This window comes from Elephantulus edwardii, unplaced genomic scaffold, assembly GCF_000299155.1.
Source record: "Elephantulus edwardii isolate Elephantulus edwardi_28Jun2011 unplaced genomic scaffold, EleEdw1.0 scaffold00001, whole genome shotgun sequence".
Classification (NCBI taxonomy): Eukaryota; Metazoa; Chordata; class Mammalia; order Macroscelidea; family Macroscelididae; genus Elephantulus; species Elephantulus edwardii.
In genome coordinates, this window is record NW_006399751.1 from 31,958,988 (window position 1) to 31,979,213 (window position 20,226).

General features: G+C 39.2%; 1 protein-coding gene across 1 annotated transcript in view; it reads left to right on the forward strand.

Moving 5' to 3' along the window:
* The first annotated feature begins 1,096 nt into the window (after positions 1–1,096).
* The window catches only part of FRZB (frizzled-related protein), a 39,349-nt gene continuing 20,219 nt past the window's right edge, over positions 1,097–20,226 (forward strand). The window contains exons 1-2 of the mRNA XM_006878779.1: positions 1,097–1,782; positions 11,782–11,829. Of these exons, the coding sequence (XP_006878841.1) occupies positions 1,305–1,782; positions 11,782–11,829 (526 nt within the window). The 5' untranslated portion in view covers positions 1,097–1,304. The remainder of the gene's footprint in view (positions 1,783–11,781; positions 11,830–20,226) is intronic.

Below are 20,226 nucleotides of genomic sequence, written 5' to 3' on the forward strand. Positions count from 1 at the left end.
AGTAAAATGAGAAAAGTCACCGCTTTCGAGTACTCTCAAGTTTGAAAAGCAAAACTTGGAAGTTCTGATATTACAGTGCAAACAGAATTGTTCAGTCAAAATTAATCCTTGCTTCTGATGGCCTGTTTGAAACGGTACATAACATTTTCCTCTCTTTTTTAAAAAGGCAACGCTTTCCTAGATGTTACCGGAAGCCCAGACCTCTGTGGTTACTAAGCTTTTGGTTGATAAGTCGCCACTACTATGATACTCAGCTATTCGTGTTACCAGTGACTTGTGCATTTAAAGTCACTGCTTAAGCATTTCCCCTCAGATCCAAGTATAAAGGGTGTCTCTGCAGAAACTCAGGTAGATTTTCAGGTGACAAACTGGAAACTGGGGCGTAGGAGAGAGAAAAGGGGGAGAAGGAGTGAGTGGGTTCCTCAGTGAGGGGCCATGAGCGAATCTTTGGGGCCACGAGGTTCCCCAGAGCCGAGTACCATGAGCTCCCCCTGTGAAGCGATCTTCCCACAGGGGCGCACGACTCAAGACAGCGAAATCTTGGATAATCCATCCCAGCTACTTGTCAAGATTCGGTTCCGAAGTCCCATCAACCATCAGCCCACAGAACTTGTTCCCCCCCACCCCACCCCACCCCGACTCTTGCACAGACCATGTAGCGGGGCGGAGCTGCGCCAGGCCCCGAGATGGAAAAGGACCCCCCGAGGAGGCTCCACCCGCGCCTCTCCGCCCTCGGTGGCCCAGCCAGCTCACATCGAAGCTATCAAACTCCTCCTGCAAGCTTGCTTACCTTCCCCCTTCTAGGAGTCCTGCCCCCCACCCAGGTTACGCCTCCTCCCGCCCTTAACCCTCCCGCCCCCGCCCCTCCCCCCTTTTGGAAAATTTAATGCTGCTTTTCAGCACCTTTTGTGATCTAGGGGATGTGACACCCTAGATCTCCAGCTACCTCTGCTGAATTCTACTTTTGTTTTCTTTCGCCCTCGCCTCCCCCGGTTTCCCTCTCATCTGATTGATCGGCGAGGTCTGGCGCTCCTGCCAGAGAGAGGGGAACAAATAGGTGTTGCTGCCCCAGCAGGCTCAGACTGAGCGCGAGCGGCCGGAGCAGCAACAGCTCGGGGGCTGCAGCTGCAACTGGGCGCAGCTCCTGGGGCCCACTGGGCAGATTGGATCCGAGGAAACTGAGCAATTACAAAGGGAGGAGACGCTTCCAGATCACCGCGTCCACCCAGGTGTGGAGGAGAAAACGGCGGCCTGCCTTTCGGTGCCCACGCCACCGCTGCACCCTGTCCCATCCCGCCGGGAGCATGCTGTGGGGTAGCCCGTGTGGGATGCTGCTGCCGCGGACCGGGCTGCTCGCCCTGGCTGCGCTCTGCCTGCTCCGGGTGCCCGGAGCCCGGGCAGCAGCCTGCGAGCCAGTCCGCATTCCCCTGTGCAAGTCCCTGCCCTGGAACATGACCAAGATGCCCAACCACCTGCACCACAGCACTCAGGCCAACGCCATCCTGGCCATCGAGCAGTTCGAAGGTCTGCTGGGCACCCACTGCAGCCCCGACCTGCTCTTCTTCCTCTGTGCCATGTACGCGCCCATCTGCACCATCGACTTCCAGCACGAGCCCATCAAGCCCTGCAAGTCGGTGTGCGAGCGCGCCCGGCAGGGCTGCGAACCCATACTCATCAAGTACCGCCACTCGTGGCCGGAAAGCCTGGCCTGCGAGGAGCTGCCGGTCTACGACCGGGGCGTGTGCATCTCTCCCGAGGCCATCGTCACCGCAGACGGAGCTGGTGAGCACTGACATCAAGCCCGACCTCTCCTTTGCGCTCAGGACTCCCTTCTACTCTCAAATTCTTTTGCTCACTCCTTTCGGGCACCATACCCTCTCCCCCCTTTTAAAGTTCCCCCTTATTACTCTTTCTGACACTTCTTTCCTGTATCTGACCTGCCTTTCTAAAACACTCTGTTCGTTCATCACATAACATTTGCGTCCATAGTGACCAGCGTTTCGCATAGCAGTGCTGTCTCTTCTTACTTTCTTCATTTGCTTATAAACACTGAGCTTTTTTGCCCCATTCTCACGACTTCTTAGCAACCAGGTTTTGGTCTCTTTAGTGGTTTTACTGTTAGCCCTATTTTCTTTTAATCTTAAAAATGCCAGGATAGTTTGGCACCCTTACTTCAACCCACAGATGTTAAATGTATGTTTGCTCAATATGCAATTTGAGTAATTACCTACACCTAAAATTTCCTCCTTCATTCAATGAGATAAATTGTTCTTCCATTCCAGACTGAGACAGCTGTGAAACATTGCGATGCACCGCTAATTAGCTTCTGTGACTGGCTCCCACCACAGAGCTGGGGGTGGAGAAGGGGGGTCCTGGTGGTGGTGGGTGTGTGTGTCTGTGTTGTGTGTGTTGGAGGGTGTGTGTGTGTGTGTGATTGCCAGGCTCTTTTCACATGCCTGCATGCCTTCAAGTCATTTAGCAAATGGCATATAGATGAAGGGAGTTATATTTAAAGCTTGTTATCCTCCTGCACTCATTTAATGTTATTTTTAATCTTACTCCTTTTACCCTGCTGGACAACAATCATTCATCTTTATCTCACTCTTACACTCTACAAGTAACTCATTTTCAGTTTATTTCATGCCCTTTTTTAGGGATTGTGTCAACCACACATTCATTTCAATCTTTCTCCACCATAAAACTTTATTGCAGCTTTGCATTTTATTTATTTATTTTTTTTTTGCAGCTTTGCATTTAATGGACTCAATAACAGGTTGTTTTCTCCCTAGTACTCTGTCTAATTATGACATTCAAAACACTCAGATTCCAACTACACCTAGTTCACTGTGGTCCATTTAATTTTTTATTCAGCATCATTTCTTACCCACTAGCTCAAACCTCACATTTCATCCTTCATATGATTTCAAAATAAATGCCATCCTTTCTGAGTGGTTCTCTTTCACATTTCCCTGGGGCTGGCTGTTTTAAGCTCATCTACCTGCTTGCTCCTACTTTTTCTTTCTTATGCATCTGTTTATTCTTCTTGTACCTCTCAACATGCTCATGTCCTTAGTCCATTTCTGGGTTCTTGACTTTTCAGGGGACTGATTCAGAAAAATCTGAGACCCTTCTCCTGATGCATGTTAACCCAGAAAACCTAAAGGGAGTAGGGAAGAGGGAGGAAAGAGTTGGAAAACTAAAACAGAACAGAAAAATATCAAGGACTTATCAATCAATGGTCACCTCATTTAGGTTATTACCTTTTGAAAATATCTATTCATGATCAGGAACAAAGAGCTGGTTGTATAAAATAACTGGAAAGGAATGCATCATTGGTCTGTGGACTGAAGGAGCATTCTTGAATTTCTGTTCTCACTAAAGCCTTGCTCTGTAGACCTGGCAAGAGCTCAGTGCAGTTGCTTCCCTGGTCTTTGAGGCTCATAGAAGAAGTTCGATGCTGATGCTCTTCTGGGGCCAGGAGCTAGGAGTGAGGCAATAATGGTTCACATTGAAACAGGTTTCTTCCCTTCAAGGGGAAAATACTACCTTAATCCTGTCTTAGAGATAGATGGACTCCAAATAAGAGTGGTTTGACAAGGTTAATAGCTCTGCAATGCTATGGTATCAATACTGAAAGGAGGCAAGTTCATGAAGTGCCCCCAACTTACTGTGGTCGAAACCTACCTCACTTGTCTCCTAGAAGCTTTCCAACAGCACATGTGTGGAAGCATTGTGGATTTTTGAGCATCTATAATATGTTATTATATGTGCTTTTGTGAGAAAGATAAGGACTAGGAGGCAGTTAGAAGCATAATTTAGTGACAAAATTTCCCCCTTCCCTCATGTACTAAAACCTTCACACTGTTGTGGGAAATGGGGATGTGGAGGAGGTGGGGTGAAATAAAAGGATGTGGATCCTAGCCTGAAGGGTCCTCTATGTTCCAATGCCAGCTTGCTGAAAATGACATTGTTTCTGTTGGGTCAAGCTGTCAGACATCTGGAATTACTTAAGATCTACCACATGTGGCCAGTTTAATCTATGGTGCAGTCAATATGTGCTGTGGTCCAGTGGGATGTGATAGTTCACAAAGGAAGTTGTTGTTTGGGGGTAGATTTTTCCCCCCTCCAGGGACTCTCCATTTCTTATGACTAGAATCTTTTATAGACAAGTATGATGAAATCTCTCTGAATAAAATGTGACAGCTTTTCCTATGCCTTTAATGCCAAGAGGAATCTTCAAATTCTGCTTCTCATGTGAAATTGTTTTCCCATAGTACACACTGACTCCAGAAACAAGGTAAGGACATTTTGAAAAGTGCTATAGAAATGAATTGTTGCTTCAGATTGTTTTTGTTGTTCAAAATATTCAAGGGAAACATATTTTTATAGTGCAAAGGACACATCCTGACCAGTACTAAAAATTCACGTACAATTCAATTTCTTGTATGTTTTATATCCACCAAAGGGTTGTTGCTAGTCAACTTAACTACCTGAGAAGTCGGATCTATTTACTCATTGCTCTAGTTAAGACATTTAGTCAAATCATTAGCATGGCACAATGAATAAAGCACTTATGCTTAACCTTGAGCAAATCGAGGTTTAAAGCTTGATTCTTTCTGTGTTACCTTTATTATAGGAAAATCATAAAACTTGGCTCATTCAAAATTTTCTTCTCTATAAAATGAGAACAATATCATCTACATCCTAAGGGCAAGGTAAAAGGTAAATTGAGTCCAATACCGGGTCCATTGCCCCTCTAAATAAACTGCTGCTGTTATTGTACTACTCTTTTTTAATTTATTTTTTTTATTAATTTCAATGATCATCTACAGAGATTTAGGAATTCCATTCTTTCATTGTTGCACTTTTCTCCCCGCCTCTTTCTTTCCCCTCCCCCAGTTCATTCCTCTCCTTGAAAAGCAAAAGAAAAACTCCTTCATTGGTACACAGTCCCCCCAACACACACACCGCCACCCCCACCCCACCCCAAATACACACGACTCTGCAAACCTCATTCCTGACTCTTATGATCATAATAATGACCTAAAATATACTACTTTTAAACTATTCTCTCCCTCATTGGCCACCATGCAGTAAACTTAATTTATCCAGTTTTCCTCAGTCTTACCCTCACCCTGATGTCAGTGTCATTCTACAACAGTGGCACCATATAGTATTTGTCCTTTTGTGACTGAGATATTTCACTCAACATAATGTCCTCCAGGGTCACCCATTTTGAATACTATTGCATGAGTTCCTTGCTTTTCAATGCAGTGTAGCATTTACAGCAAATTGAGTGTCACTCTCTTTTTTTTGTGGTTATGTTGGTAAATGAAGAGTTTGTGTTGTTATGTTATTAGGTGTGAGTCAGAACCAATTCATAGCTGACCCTCCAGTGGGTTTTCAGAGGCTGTAAATTAAATTGTCCGGAAGTGTGAGGATGGTGCAGAATAGAACAAGGCTCAGATGTTTTGTTCGTAGGGTTGCTTTGAGTTGTACTTGACTCGATGGCACCTAACAACAACAATAACAGCAACAAATTGAATGGGAAGAGATTACACATATTCCTCAACAAAGAAGCTGGTGGATTTGAACTGGTACCTTTAGGCTGGCTGTGCAGCTCCTTATCACTAAGCCACCAGAACGCAAATGCAGATACAGCTTAACATTTTTTATCAGTTCAGCTCTAGAAAGCTTTTTGCTGAAACCTATCCAGAAAAGCGTATCTTGTTTCTTCTGAATAGTTTATATTTCATTTCACACAAACAGACTAGGATATCAGACTCAAAACCAAATACTTCAGGAGCAACCAGGGTGGGGTGAGGGTATGGTTAATCTGTTAATTACAAATAGTTTATCTCAGAGATAATACATTTAAGAAAATTTATGGTATGATATTTAACAGTTATTTATACAGGACTCAGGACCATGCCAAAGGCTTTATAATAATTCTTCAGTCATAGCTGGTTTTCTTGGTAGTACTAACTTGTCACCACAGCTCTTACTCAACAAATTTCTCTAGGCCTTCTCCCCACTGGCCAAGCGGAGCCAGCTTTCACATGCATTGACTGCTGTTTAATCATTTCTCCACTCTCTGAGGAACAGGCAGCCTTCTCTTTAGTCCTGGTCTATAAATATTTGAGGGGCCAAATACCAAGAAGGAAGAAAAATTATTTAGTGTGATAGGAGGAAGAAAATGGAATGGGAAGGGAGAGAGAAAAACATTTTTTATTAAGACTAGGAAGGAAATGTTCTAAAGATCCCCCATCATGCACAAAGGCACTCTGGATCAGACAGGAGTTTTCCAGAGAGTTGCAATATTTCATTTTATTTATAGCTTACTTGATTATCAGGGCTAATGGAATCTTAGGAGCATAGGCCATTTGACTCTAGGTAATCCTTAATTCCAATTACTAATTTTTAAATTTAATTTCTACTAGGCTTTCAAATACTTTACTATAAATAGAAAAACTGACTAAATTATAGTTACAGTTGCTCTATTAGATGTCTAGAAAGGGAATGCTAAGAACCACCATATGAAAATACAGCTTGAATAGTTAGAAGTTGGCCATATTTTTGCAGTTGATCTCTCAATCAGATTATGCAGAGAGACAGGACCAATAGGATATATTGATAGATTTATTTTAAGAAATTGACTCATTGGGTTATGTGGATTGGCAATCTGCCATTTGTAGGGTCGACCAGAAACTGGACTGGAGTTCTGTGGAAAACAAAAGTATAAGATTTCTTAAATTGAAGGACTGATTGAGTGAGACTTTCTAACTTTGTAAACAAGAATCTCCTATATATAAAGTGAAGAGATTTTATATGCTCATTACATCTGCAGTCATAGCAACACAAAGATTAGGGTTTGATTAAGCATCTGGGTACTTCAGACTAGCCAAACTGATATATAAATTAACCATCACAATTGATATCTCAGATTTGCTGTTAAGTTTGTACTTTAAACAACTTGTTTGACATAGACATTGACTGGATTTTGTGAAGAACAGAATAAATACTCATGTAACGGGATTAATAAATTTTAAAGAATGACATGTGTTTCACAGTATAACTGGTAGAAAACATGTGGTCTTCTTCAGTGTAGGGATCAGTAGCAACAACAAAATAAGATAAGACAAACACAACAACAAAAACCCCAAAACAAATAAGACTAACATCAAACACAAAGGTGCTGTCCTATATCCATTGTTGCATATTATTTCATTTATTTCTCTTGTAACTATGTAGTAGTGTTCTTCTGATTTTCATAAAAAACAGAGGCATTTATATAGGAAAGTTAATGGCTTTTCTAAGTTTCTAAAATTGATAAAAAACCAGGATTTAAACCAGATTTTGTTTTCACCAGATTTCCTTTTTCATGCCCATTAAAGGATAATTCCTAATTTGATAGAAAATCTAATTCTTGTGCTTGTTGCTTTAAATTTAAAGGTTCAAATTGTTCCCTCTTGTATTCCAAAAGCCTACTTACATTGGATTTAATAGTATAGAAGGTGTCCCTGGACTTGGATTCCAGGAGATAAGAGGATACTACTTTACTCTAGAAGCCTTATTCTACAACATAAACAGTCTTCCAAGCATCCTGAAAAACCTACGAACAAGATAGGATAAAATAGATGAATGGGACTTTCTAAGAATAAAATTCCTATGCACATCTAAAAACTCCAACAGGATAAAAAGGGAAGCCAAAGACTGGGAAAAAATACTTGCTAATGACATGTCTGATAAGGGGTTTATATCTAGAATCTATAAAATACTCGAGCACAACAAGATTATAAACAACCCAATTGAAAAATGGACACAGGATGGTGAACAGACACTTCACCGAAGAAGACATTCAGATGGCCAACAAACACATGAAGAAATGTTCAAATTCCCTAGCTCTAAAAGAGATGCAGATCAAAACAACTATGATATATCATCTCACCCCACTAAGAATGGCAAAATTTAACAGAACAGCAAACATCAAATGCTGGTGAGGTTGTGGAAAACCTGGAACCCTTATTTACTGTTGGTGGAAGTGTAAAATGGTGCAACCACTACGGAAAGCTGTATGGTGCTTTCTCAAAAAGTTGAAAATAGAAATACCATTTGACTCAGCAACTCCACTACTGGGAATATAACCTAAAGAAACCATAACTACCACCCAAGCAAATAGATGCACACCCATCTTTATTGTGGTTTTGTTCACAATAACAAGGAGTTGGAAACAATCCAAGTGCTCATCAACAAATGAATGGCTAGAGAGAGAAGCTTTGGTATATTCACACAATGGAATACTATGCAGCAATGAAAAACAAGAAACTTATGAAATATTATACAAAATGGGTGACCCTGGAGGACTTAAGCTGAGTGAAAGGTCTCAGTCACAAAAAGGACAAATACTGCATAGTGCCACTGTTGTAAAGCTGGACGACATTGGGGTTAGGTGGAAACTAAGAGGGGATAAATAATGTATCCTGCATTGAAACAGATGAGGGAGAGAACTGTTTAGGAGGAATATATGACGAGATATTATTGTCATGACAAGAGTCCAGAATGAAAGCTACACAGTGGAACAGACAGGGCTGTGAGTGGGACAGGGATTGCATAACAATGAAAGAATGTTTTTTTTCTCTTCAAAGAGAAAAGTGAACTGGGGGGAGGGATGGGCAGGGAGGAAAGTATGCAGCAATGAATATACAAAAATCCAAAGTCTGCAAACTTTCATTAAAATTAAAAAATAGAGGAAAGAAAAAAAATAGCAAACTTTAAAAAAACAACCCCAAACTTGTGCAGAATAATCTATCATTACTTAAAATAAAGCTCCTTTACTCTTTTTTTTTTTTTAAAAAAAAAGAGGGTACTACTTTAATGCACTTTTGCTGTAAGAGAAAAATGTAAATTCTTGATTCTCATGTCTAACTCCACTCCTCTCAATCTTAGTTCCAGAATGAATTTACCATATCCTTGTATACCTGGTTTGGGGCTTTTCCCCCCCTAGAATTTTATGGATTAGTGAAAAGGACCACCCAACCTATTTGGCCAGGTTTAGGAGTTAATCTTGATTCTATCCTTTCTCATTCCCTATATTCAATAACTACTAGTTGCCATTGGTACTGATGTGTTGCTGTTCCAATTGTTGTGTGCTGTCATGTAGGATGACACAGTAGAACCATTCTGTAGAATTTCCAAGGCAGTGATATTTTCAGAAGTGGTTGTCATAATTATCTCCCACAGAGCACCTGATGGGTCCAAACCATTAACATTTTGGTTAACTTCCAAGTGCTTATCCACTCACTGTGCAACCAGGCCTCCTTTGAATCTTAGTTGATATTTTATGTGCTGTTGAGTCAACTATGACTCATAATCACCTTACACCCAACAGCTCGGAATCCTGCTTTATCCTGAGCCAATCTCACTGTCTCTGACACACTTACCTTCTTACCCCAGTTATGGTGTCAGTCCATCTCATCTGGGGTCTTCCTTTCCTGCGCTCTCCCTCAACCATTCCAAGCATGATACCCCTCTCCAAAGACTAAATCTTCCTGGCTACATGCTCAAAGTATGTGGGCTAGAGTCTCAAAATCCTTGCCTTTAAGGAGAAACCTGGTTTCACCTTTTTCAGGACAGACCTGTTAGTTTTCTTGGCAGTCCATGGTATATTCAATACTCTTCTTAAGCACCACAGTTCAAAGGCTGATAGTTGATACTATTCTTCTGTCATCCTTGGTCACTGTCCAGCTCTCTGACATATAGCAAGTAATTGGGAAGACTATGGCCTGGATCAGGCATACCTTAGACTTTAGACTGACTTCTTGTTCTTAAGGACTTTGGAGAAGTACCTGTTAGCAGATTTTCATAATGTAATTTGTCTTCTGAATTTCTGACTTTTGGTGCCAAGAGTGTTGCTTGTGCAACCAAGCAAGCTGCAATTGTTAACAACCTCAAGCTCTTTCCCATCTATCATGCTGCCAATTAGCTCAGAGGTGAGAATCTTTGTTTTATTGATATTGAACTTCAATCCATATTGTTGACTACAGTCATTAACTCTTTGCAACAATTGCTTCAGGTCCTCCTCAGTTTCAACAAGGTTGTGTTATCTACATAATATAGGTTGTTGATGCGTCTTCCTCCAATTCTGATGCCACATACCTCCTCATAAAGTCCAGCCTCTTGAATGCAGAATGATCTGTTCTGCATACAGGTTGAAATGTATGGAGACAGGACACATCCCGGAAGCACTCATTTTCAGATATTGAACCACAGTGTTTCCTTGTTCTGATGCTTGTCTCCTGGTCCAAGTATAAGTTTCGCATGAGCACAATTAGATGTTCTGGTATTCTCATTCTTCTCAAGATTAGTGACAATTCGTTGTGATCCATACAAATGCCTTTGCATAGTTAGTGCAACACAGGGTAAAAATAAAATACAAACAACAACAAAAAGACAAGGCACATTGTCATCAAGCCAAAAGGGCTCCGTTGCGTTTCCAAATTGTGAACTTTTTTCTTTTTTTAAATTCTTTTAGCAAGATAATTTTTTAAATTTTATTTTATTAATTTTAATGAACATTTACAGAGATTTTGGATTTCCATTCATTCACTGTTGCACTTTCCTCCCTGCCCAGCCCTCCCCCCCCCCGAGTTCACTCCTCTCTTTGAAAAAGAAAATAAAAATTCTTTTATTTGTATACAAACCCCCCCCCATTTCCCATCCACACCCCCCCCCCTTGAGTACACTCCACTATGTAACTTTAATTCTGGACAAACCTGTAAACTTTATGGGAGATGTTATTGTTGTTACTGTGTAATATGGAGCAGAATCAAACTGTAGCTGACTCTCCAGATGGTTTTCACAGAGGCAGTAAATCACGTGGAGTATATTGCTGTAAGCTGGACATCTAAGTTAAGGCAGACTAGGGAGGAGGATTGGCCATTTACATCTGAAACAGGCCTTCAAAGCCCTATGCACAATAGAGCATACTTGAAATAGACGAGCAGATGCGGCACCTGAGGCTGAGCCATCTGGTTGGTAAACACAAAGGAGGAGGAAAAGTTGCAAGCAGACACCTGAATCCCAGTAGAAGCATCAATAAGAACTTGGGCTAGACATACTGTCTTTCATCATGGTGTTTTGCTGTGGTACTCAAGGCTGTTCATTAAAGACTGGGTTCTCAATTAGAAGAGGGAAGATCTATAACATGCCATTTCCTGGTATTTATGAGATCATGAACAAATGGCAATTTCTAATTATTATTATGGCTATTAATTACGCTGGCTTAAAGGATATCTGTATGGGAAGTTTCTATTGACGAAATGTTTAGTCTTCAGCTACTAGAGGGCACAGGAATACTTTCTGACTTTGTTTTATGAGGAGTACATTTAAGATTGAATTATATATCAGTAGTGGGATTCACTTATTAAAGAGGAATGGTTGGGTGTTTTAATCATCAAAACACAAATATGAGCAGAAGTTTATTGTTATGTAATAATTCACATATTTAATGAAACCCCAAAGTTTAAATAGTAACTTACTAAATCCTGAAATTTTATGCACAGATCAGGATTTTTCATTCAGCCAAAAAATACATAACATAACCTGATCTGTATTTGACAAACAAATAATAAAGTGCTAGTACTGGGGCATAAATAATAATCTATTAAGACACCTAAATTCTTCCCTCAATCACACTAGTAACTGAATTAGACTTTTATATGAAAAAATTTGAAATAATAAATAAGTATATTTAATTCTCTCTGTTCTGTCACCTCCTTCCAGATTTTCCTATGGATTCTAGCAATGGAAACTGTAGAGGGGCAAGCAGTGGTAAGTATACTATTATCTTTCTGATTTTTATTTGTGGGTTATTTTAGTTTTTTATATAATCTCAATCCTTAAGTCTCATTTACTTAACCTTGATCCCCAAGTCTCATGGGGACATGTATTCCTTACATTCTAAGGTAAGTGAGAATATTTCTATTTGATGTTTTAATATTTTGTAAAACTGACCTTTTCTTCTGATGTATATTTCTGTGAATTTGAAGACATGTCTAAATTTGTGTAGCCATTATCAGTACAATGAAGATGTAGATCTGTCACCCTACTGGCTACCCTAACTAGAAATTCTTGAGAAGGTATTTATGACTGCTCCAAGCTAAAAACTCCCAAATGTCCTTCAAGGGGTTAACAGATTAACGGCAATATATCCCAAGAAATATGCACCGTGGAAAAAAAGGAACGAATAAAACTGTTAATACTTGCAATAACTTAGATGAATCTCAAAGACACCATACATCACAAACTCAAACTCATTGCCCTCAAGTGTGAACAAAATTGCAGCTGGCCTTCCATGGAGTTTCCAGAGGCTATAAATTGCACAGAAGAAGATTGTCCATCTCTCTCCTGAGCAGCAGTTCGTGAATTCAAACCACTTGCTTTTGGGTTGCCAATGCAACTTCTTACAGGTCATCAAAAGGACTAAGTTGTGTGTAAAAACTAATATCAAATTGTTCACATATTTTATCTGTAATTATACTTTTATCTTATCACTAGTTCTTATTGATATTATCACATAAATGGAATGATACAGTACAGTGTATAATAATTTGATTTCTTCCTACTGGACTGTTGATTGCTAAGAAGAGTATTTAAGTGTTACTGTAGATTTTTCCCATTTCTCTTCATTCTTCTATCAGTTTCACATCAAGGCTTTTGAAGCTTCATCATTTAGTACATACACATTAAGGGATTTTTTTTACCTTGTTTTAATCAATTGATCTTTAAGTCTTTATATAATATTCTTCTTTATCTCTACTAATTCTATTTTGTCTGATAGTAATGTGACTCCAACTTTGTTTAGTTTTGCAAGTTAGATGTTTTTCTCTCCTTTTAATATACCAGCAAAAACTCTGCTGGTTTAGTGGTATGGAGTTGTCAACCCAAAGACTTTTGATTCAAACCCACCAGCTACTCTGTGGGAGGAAGATGAGCAAAGTCCACACCACCCCCATCTGACCTGATGGTCCATAATAACAAAATACAATTATGTTTTAAGTTCATTACTATACATTCTGTGGTTGACTCATGTTTTGTTGATGTTGCTGGCTGATTTTTACTCATTTTAACAATTTTTGTTTTTGGAGTGGCATTTAGATAATTCCATGCAAGAAAATCATTGGTATATTTCTATTTCAAGCTACCTTTTGACCATTTCTTTTTATTTCCTTTCTTTGTCATCCCTGATTTCCATTTCCTACCTTCTTTTGGGTTATTTGAATGTATTCTGTTTACATATGAAGGGAATCTCATAGTATGTAATATCTTCTTCTCTTTTTATCACTATGTATGTTTTCAATAACTGAAAAGGTAGAATTAGTCTCTCATGCTTACTGAGATATTTAGTTTTAATTTTTCTTTCTGCATTATTAATATTCCAGGTTTCTAATATTTTTCTTCTATCTGAAGAACCTCTTTTAGTATTTGTTTAGAGAAGGGCTGTTGAATCAAATGCTCTGCTTTTCTTCACCTGAAAAGGTCTCCAGCTTTATTCCTGAAGAATCCTTTTCCTGGATATTTAATAAAATTCTGAGTTGGCAATTTATTCAGCATTTAAAAATATTCTTACCCTTACTTTTGGCCTCCTTAGTTCCTAATGGAAAAATCTTCTATCATTCAAATTATTGTTCTTCTCTACACAATATATGAATCAATTTTCTCTGGTTGATTTAAAAACTTTTTTTTTTACTTTACTTTCAGTATAGATTATGATATTTTATGGATTTATTCCTTTGGATTTACCATATTACATTTATCTGAGATTCTTGAATCAATACATTTATACCTTTTGTCAAACTTTGAAAGTGTTTAGGATTATTTCTTCAAACATTTCTTTTTTTACCACATTCTTTCTCTTGTACTTCTGGGATAATATTAACATCGGATTTTTTTATATTGTCCCACAAGTCCCAGGGGTTATATTAATTTTTCTTTTCCAATCTTTTTTCTTTGTTTTTTTTTAACTACATCATTTCAATCAGTCAAGCTTTAAATTCAGAAATTTTACTCTGCCTTTACCATTCTGCTCTTAAGGCTACCCAATGAGTTTTTAAAATTGGTCATTTTTTCCAGTTTAAAATTTCCATTTGTCTCTTCTTTATATCTTCTGTGTTTTTTTTTCTTCTCACTCTTCCTATCTTTTCATTAATTTAAAACATGTATATTCTTACTTCTTGGAGCATTTTCCAATAATTGCCTTTTCTGATTTTAACATCTGTGTCATCTAATTGTCTTTTCATGTAAAAGTTGAGATTTTCCTGGTTCTTCATATAGTGGGCTCAATATCAAGAAGAAAAAAGATTCTCACCACTGGACCAATTGGCAGCATCAGGATGGTTGGTGAAGAGATTGAGATTGTTCACAGCTTTAGTTTGCTTGGCTCCATAGTCAACACTCCTGGCACCAGTAGCCAGGAAATTAAAATACGTATTGTGATGGGAAAGTCTGCTGTTAGGGACCTCTCCAAAGTATTGAAGAGCAATGGTATCTCTCTGGAGACTAAGGTGCATCTGATACAGGCCATGGTCTTTGCAATCACTTGCTATGCATCAGAGAGATGGACAATGACCAGGGAGAATAGAAGGAGAATTGATGCTTTTGAGCTTTGGTGTTGGAGAAGAGTGTTGAGGGTACCATGGCCTGCTAGGAAAACAAACAGATTCATCCTGGAGAGGGTTAAACTGGGCAGTTCCTTGGAGGCAAGGATTCTGAGGCTTCATCTGACATATTTTGGTCATGTTGTAAGGAGGGACTGGTCCTTGGAGAGGGACATCATGCTTGAGAGGGTGGAGGGACAGCACAGGAGGGAAAGGCCCTCTGTGAGGTGGATTGATTCAGTGACTGGGGTAATCGAGATGGGTGTATTGGAGGCAGTGTGATTGGCACAGGACAGAGCAGAGTTTAGGGCTGTTGTGCGTAGGATCGCTATGAGTCGCAAGCGACTTGACGGCTCATAACAACAACAACAACATCATCATAAAATTATGATTATTATAAATATTTGGTTTTGACTCTATATTTGGTCTTTGAATCCTATTGATAAAGCTATAGAGAATTTTAATTTTATTTTGAGCAGGAATCATTCGAGGATCATTCAAGCTGCAGATTTTGACAAGTCTTCTGTGGGATGTTGTTGTAATGTCAATTGTCAACTGCATATCTGAAGTCATTGTAGCATCTTTTAGGTCTGTCTCTCTCTCTCTATGTGTGTGTACTACCCAGTGGCCTAAATAGGACTAGAGTAATAATGTATTCTATGGTTCAGTTTTCAAAAACTGTGATATATTTGTTGTTAGATATATACATGCCCAGTTTAAGGCTGAACCCTGTGGTTCATAATAACTATAGAATTGTTTTCCAAGCTTCTCTCAATCACATTCTTTAACTGATATTTCCCTATTACTTTTCTGTTCATTAAGACTATACTTTTTGATTCTTTGGCCCAAAATGTGGGGCTTCATTTATCCTGTTCTTTCAAGCGTATCCTATAAGTTGGTTCTAGATGTCGGGCCAAGTAGAGGAGGACAGAAAGATAAAGAGCAGTGGGAATTTCCCTTCTCTCTCTTGGTCCATAGAGAGCTCTGGTGTCCTACTTGGGAAGGAGTTATGCTGTCAACCCAAAGTTATGCATGTTGAATCTGCCAACTAATCTATGGGAGAGGGATGAGTAGTCTCCTACCATGTGACTCACAACCTCTGAAAACTGGCTGAAGGATCAGCTATGAATTAGTTCTGACCCAATGGCACATAACAACAATAACTTTGGCCTATAAGTCTTTTGAAAAGGAAGGTTCCTCTTTAGAAGTTTATGGCAACACTTATTGCCACTATTGCTTCTGCCATTAGGACTGAAGCTTGAAGTCTAAAATGAAAGAGGAGGTAGTGTTAGGAAACTTTTTCGTACATTTGGAACTAAATCTAGACGGCTTCTCCAGGTGTATTCTGTTTGTATCGACCTGCTTCCAGACTACGTGTTGTGCTAAGTCTAGGCCAGGGATATTAGAGAGGAGAGATGGTAGACTTCTCCTTCTCAGTTTGATAACACTGGTCTTTTTCCTTCAATCTTCCTGTTCCTCTTTACTTTTTTAGCATCTCTTAAGAAACTGCTTTGTTCATTCTTCTCACCTTTTATCACTGTAATCAGTGGATGAAACATGCTGCTGCTGCTGTTGTTAGGTGCCGTCAAGTTGACGAAAATTTATAGCTACTCTGTGTGTAACGGAACACTTGCCTTAGCCGATGCCATCCTCCCAATCTCTGTCACACTCACGTTGTCACTGTATCAATCCATCTCAGTGATGAGCCCTCTTTCAACTAGAAATCATATCATAAGCATGCATTAGAGTATATTTTCAAAAGCAACCATTCTCATGTAATTACTATCTAGATAAAAATATCTAACATTAACAATATTCCAGAAGCTTCCCTTAGGCCTCTTTCAAGTCATGTCTTCTTCCCTTACCCTTTGCAATTTTTAGCAGGAATTTTGATACTCACAAATTAGCTTGATCTGACTTGAATTGTATATAAATGTAATGCTACAGTGTTGTATGTACATAACTTTTACTGCTCTCTTATTTGTTTGATTTAGTAATGATTTTTAATTTTTATTTAAAAAGTGCAGGAATCATGGCAAGCTTTTGGAGTCAACTGCTTTTCTGGGAATGTGTTTGACGTGCAGGTTTGCTCTGTCCCTGGAGTGAGGCTAGCCAGCCTGGGCCTAGGGTTTGAACCAGGAGGGGGCCTTAAGCCCAAAGGGCCCTCGGGCCTGCAGCCCTCAGGCCAGGTTCAAATTGTCTTCCTGTCAAACATTCTTCTAGGTGGTATAGCACTGGTCTGTGCGTTGCTGTACAGAGGTAACTCGTGGTTGCTGTGATGCTGAAGCCTGTGACAATGATGTGCCAATCGTGGTAATGGGCACCCATGGTGGACAGTGTTGGCTGGAGCTTCCCGACTAAATCAAGCCTGGAAGCAGGAGCGGCATCCACTTCCAAAATGGCTTGCCTCCGGAAACTCTATGTATGAACAATGCTCAGGCTGTTCGTTCATGGGGTCACTATGAGTCCTCTACGACTCGACCGCATTAAACAACAACAACAACATCACATTTTAAGGACCACTCCTACTATATTCTGGTTGTTGTTGTTAGGTGCCATCGAGTTGTAGACGACTCACAGTGACCATATGAATGAAAGGCCTAAGCACTGCTCATAGAGTTTCCCAAGGCAAGCCATTTGGGAAGTGGATGCTGCTTCTGCTTCCAGGCTTGTTTTAATTGGGAAGCTGCAGCAAACACTGTCCACCATGGGTAACCATTATCACATTTGGCACATCAGTGTCACAGTGTGCAGCACAGCAACCTTGAGTTACCTCTGCACAGACCAGTGCTAAACCACCTAGAAGAATGTTTGACAAAAAAGCAATTTGACCTCTGGGGCTTTACCACCGCCTGCCTTAAACCCTAGGCCAAGCCTCAAGGGCCTCTCTCCTGAGAGGAGGACCAGTACTGCACATCAAACACAAGCCCAAAAAGAAACACACAAGCCTGAAAAAAGCACATGACCCTGAAAAACTTGTGATTACTTGTGCACGAGGGCCGCCATGCTCAGGCAGCAAGAAGCCACAGAGACTCTGGGTGGAATTCACTCTATGCTTAGTCAAAGCAAACGAAACATTTCCTTTATTTAATAATGAACCTTGAGAGACAAAAGTTCTGGTGAAATGCCTGGAAGCCATGTTGGAACAATATGACATTTTAATATGAAAAGAGAGAACATTAACAACACTACAAATAATATTTCAGTGTATAGAACTATCTAGATGAATGCAGTGTTCTTTGGTTCAAAGTTTACCAGAGCTCCCTGACAAAAACAAAGAAAATTTTTAAAAAACCCAACCCAGAACACACTTGTGAAAAACACGTTGATTTTTTTCACATTTCATGAGGAAATATACAATTTGTTCACACTTAGATTTCTACACTTTGGAATATTTTAGCAGCTGAATTTTATCATAACAAAACAGGAAAGGAGAAAGACACAAAAATTGTTGTAAACCACACAGTCCTTTCAAATGTGTCATGCTGTTTCTCTCTTTCCAAATAATTTATCTTTTGCCTCAATCAGCAGTAATACTAAAAGAGAATAGTAAGAAAGAAAAGGAGTGTAACAATTTTTTCCTTGTTTGTTTAAAGACAGTGATATTTGAGACAATTCCAATTTGTGTTTTGTTGTTGTAAACATACTTTTGTAATGAAGAGGAGATCCTTTACCATTTCCCTAGCTTGAAATTTGCTAAAGAGCAATTTCAGTTCTATTCCATCAAATAATTGGATCTGGTCACATTAGCACAGAACATGAAGGCAGATATTCAAATGGGCCAATGAAAAGGCATATTTTTATTAAAAATAATTTTTTAAAAATCCCCCACTCTTGTCTTTTGTGATGACCAAATTATGAACTTCGACATTTGAAAAAACAGTTTCTCCAGAGAGAAGATGTAATTGGGAAGTTTTGACACTAATAACTTGAATGAACATGGCAAGGTCTGTACTTATCTGGGTCTATTTCCTCACACTGAATCCAATTACATTGACCTCTGAGTCCCCTTCTGATATATCTTCAGATTAGAGAAATATTAGCAGTATCCCTCAGTGTAAATCAGATCCTCTCCCAGACCTTTGCGCTGACTTCTTGGCCCTACTTCAAAGGTCTACCAGAGAATCTCCTCTGGGTGGCTAAGTGGCAGCTGCTGAGAAATTGGAGATTACAATTTTCTATAGCTGCCAAGCCTGCCAAACCGCCCCTCCCCCAACCCCCTTTTCAGTGGAGTGGCCTATCAGTAGTTTGGGTTGTGTAAACCCATTCATTCCCTTTCCTTTTTCAATCTTTTTTCCTACCCTTTAGCACTCTATCTGTTTGGGGAAGGAATACAAGTTTTTTAGGCATTTATTTTTTTTATTTCTTTGACTTCCTATTATTAGACATTAAATTGTTGTGTGTTACTGATTAGGACTCCTATCAGCCCTATGAACAGCAGATTGAAACTCTATCTGTGCCATCCTCAGAATCTCTAATATTCTTGAGCACATTGTTACAGTCACTGTGTTAAGACGTCTTGTTGAGGGTCTTCTTTTCTTTCTCTGACCTTTGCCAGCATGGTGTCTTTTTTTCCCCAAGGACTGACTCCTTCAAACAAAATGTCCAAAGTATATGAGACAGAGTTTCAAAATCCTTGTGTCTAAAGAGCAGCTTGCATCAACTTCCATACTCTCTGGGAAGAAATTTATTGTAGATTGAAAAAAAAAAGGTTTTTATAAGTATAGAATAGCTATAACAAAACAAAAGTGTTTTTTATTACTTACATTTAACAATTTCAACGAATTCCTTCTTAATCATTTCCCCCAAGATATTATACACATTGTCTCATTTCTTCTCCTGTTGTGGGTTTTTCATTATTTTTTTAAATTAAAAATTTCCTCATTATGTCTTTCTTATTTGGTAAATGGCATAATTATCATGTTGTTGTTGTTGTTGTTGTTGTGTACCATCAAGTAGAAACTGACCCATAGATGACCCTCTGGTAGGTCTTCAGAGGCAGTTAATCAACTGGGAGGAGACAAAACTCTAAAACTTCCTAGTCTATTAGGTAATCAATTAAAAATTTGAACATCTTCTATCAAGCATACTATAAGCTAAGATCATTAAATTAAATGATTCCTGGACCCAGAAACATTATGAAAGGTAGTTTACTGGAACTATCCTTTTCCCACCTTTTTTGTGTATGTGCCTTGCACTGAGTAGATACATAACCATCTAAGAAGTTGTAATACCCATTTAATATTCTTGGTGTTTGATCTCTTTCCAATAGAGGTAGTCCATGGATTGTGAATTTTAAAAAAATCTGTCTTTAGGTTGACTTTATCAAACAACAGTTAGATATTTTTTATCTTAGTATATACTGTGTAATGATTTTTTTGTGTGTCTAAGAAACATTTCCTAATACATTAAATGATCTTTTAAAAATTATTATTAATTTTTGCACCACATCAAGATAAAGGTAAATAATCCAATAGAAAAATGGTCACAGGATATGAACAGGCACTTCACCGAAGACGACATTCAGATGGCTAACAAGCACATGAAGAAATGCTCAAAATCCCTAGCCCTA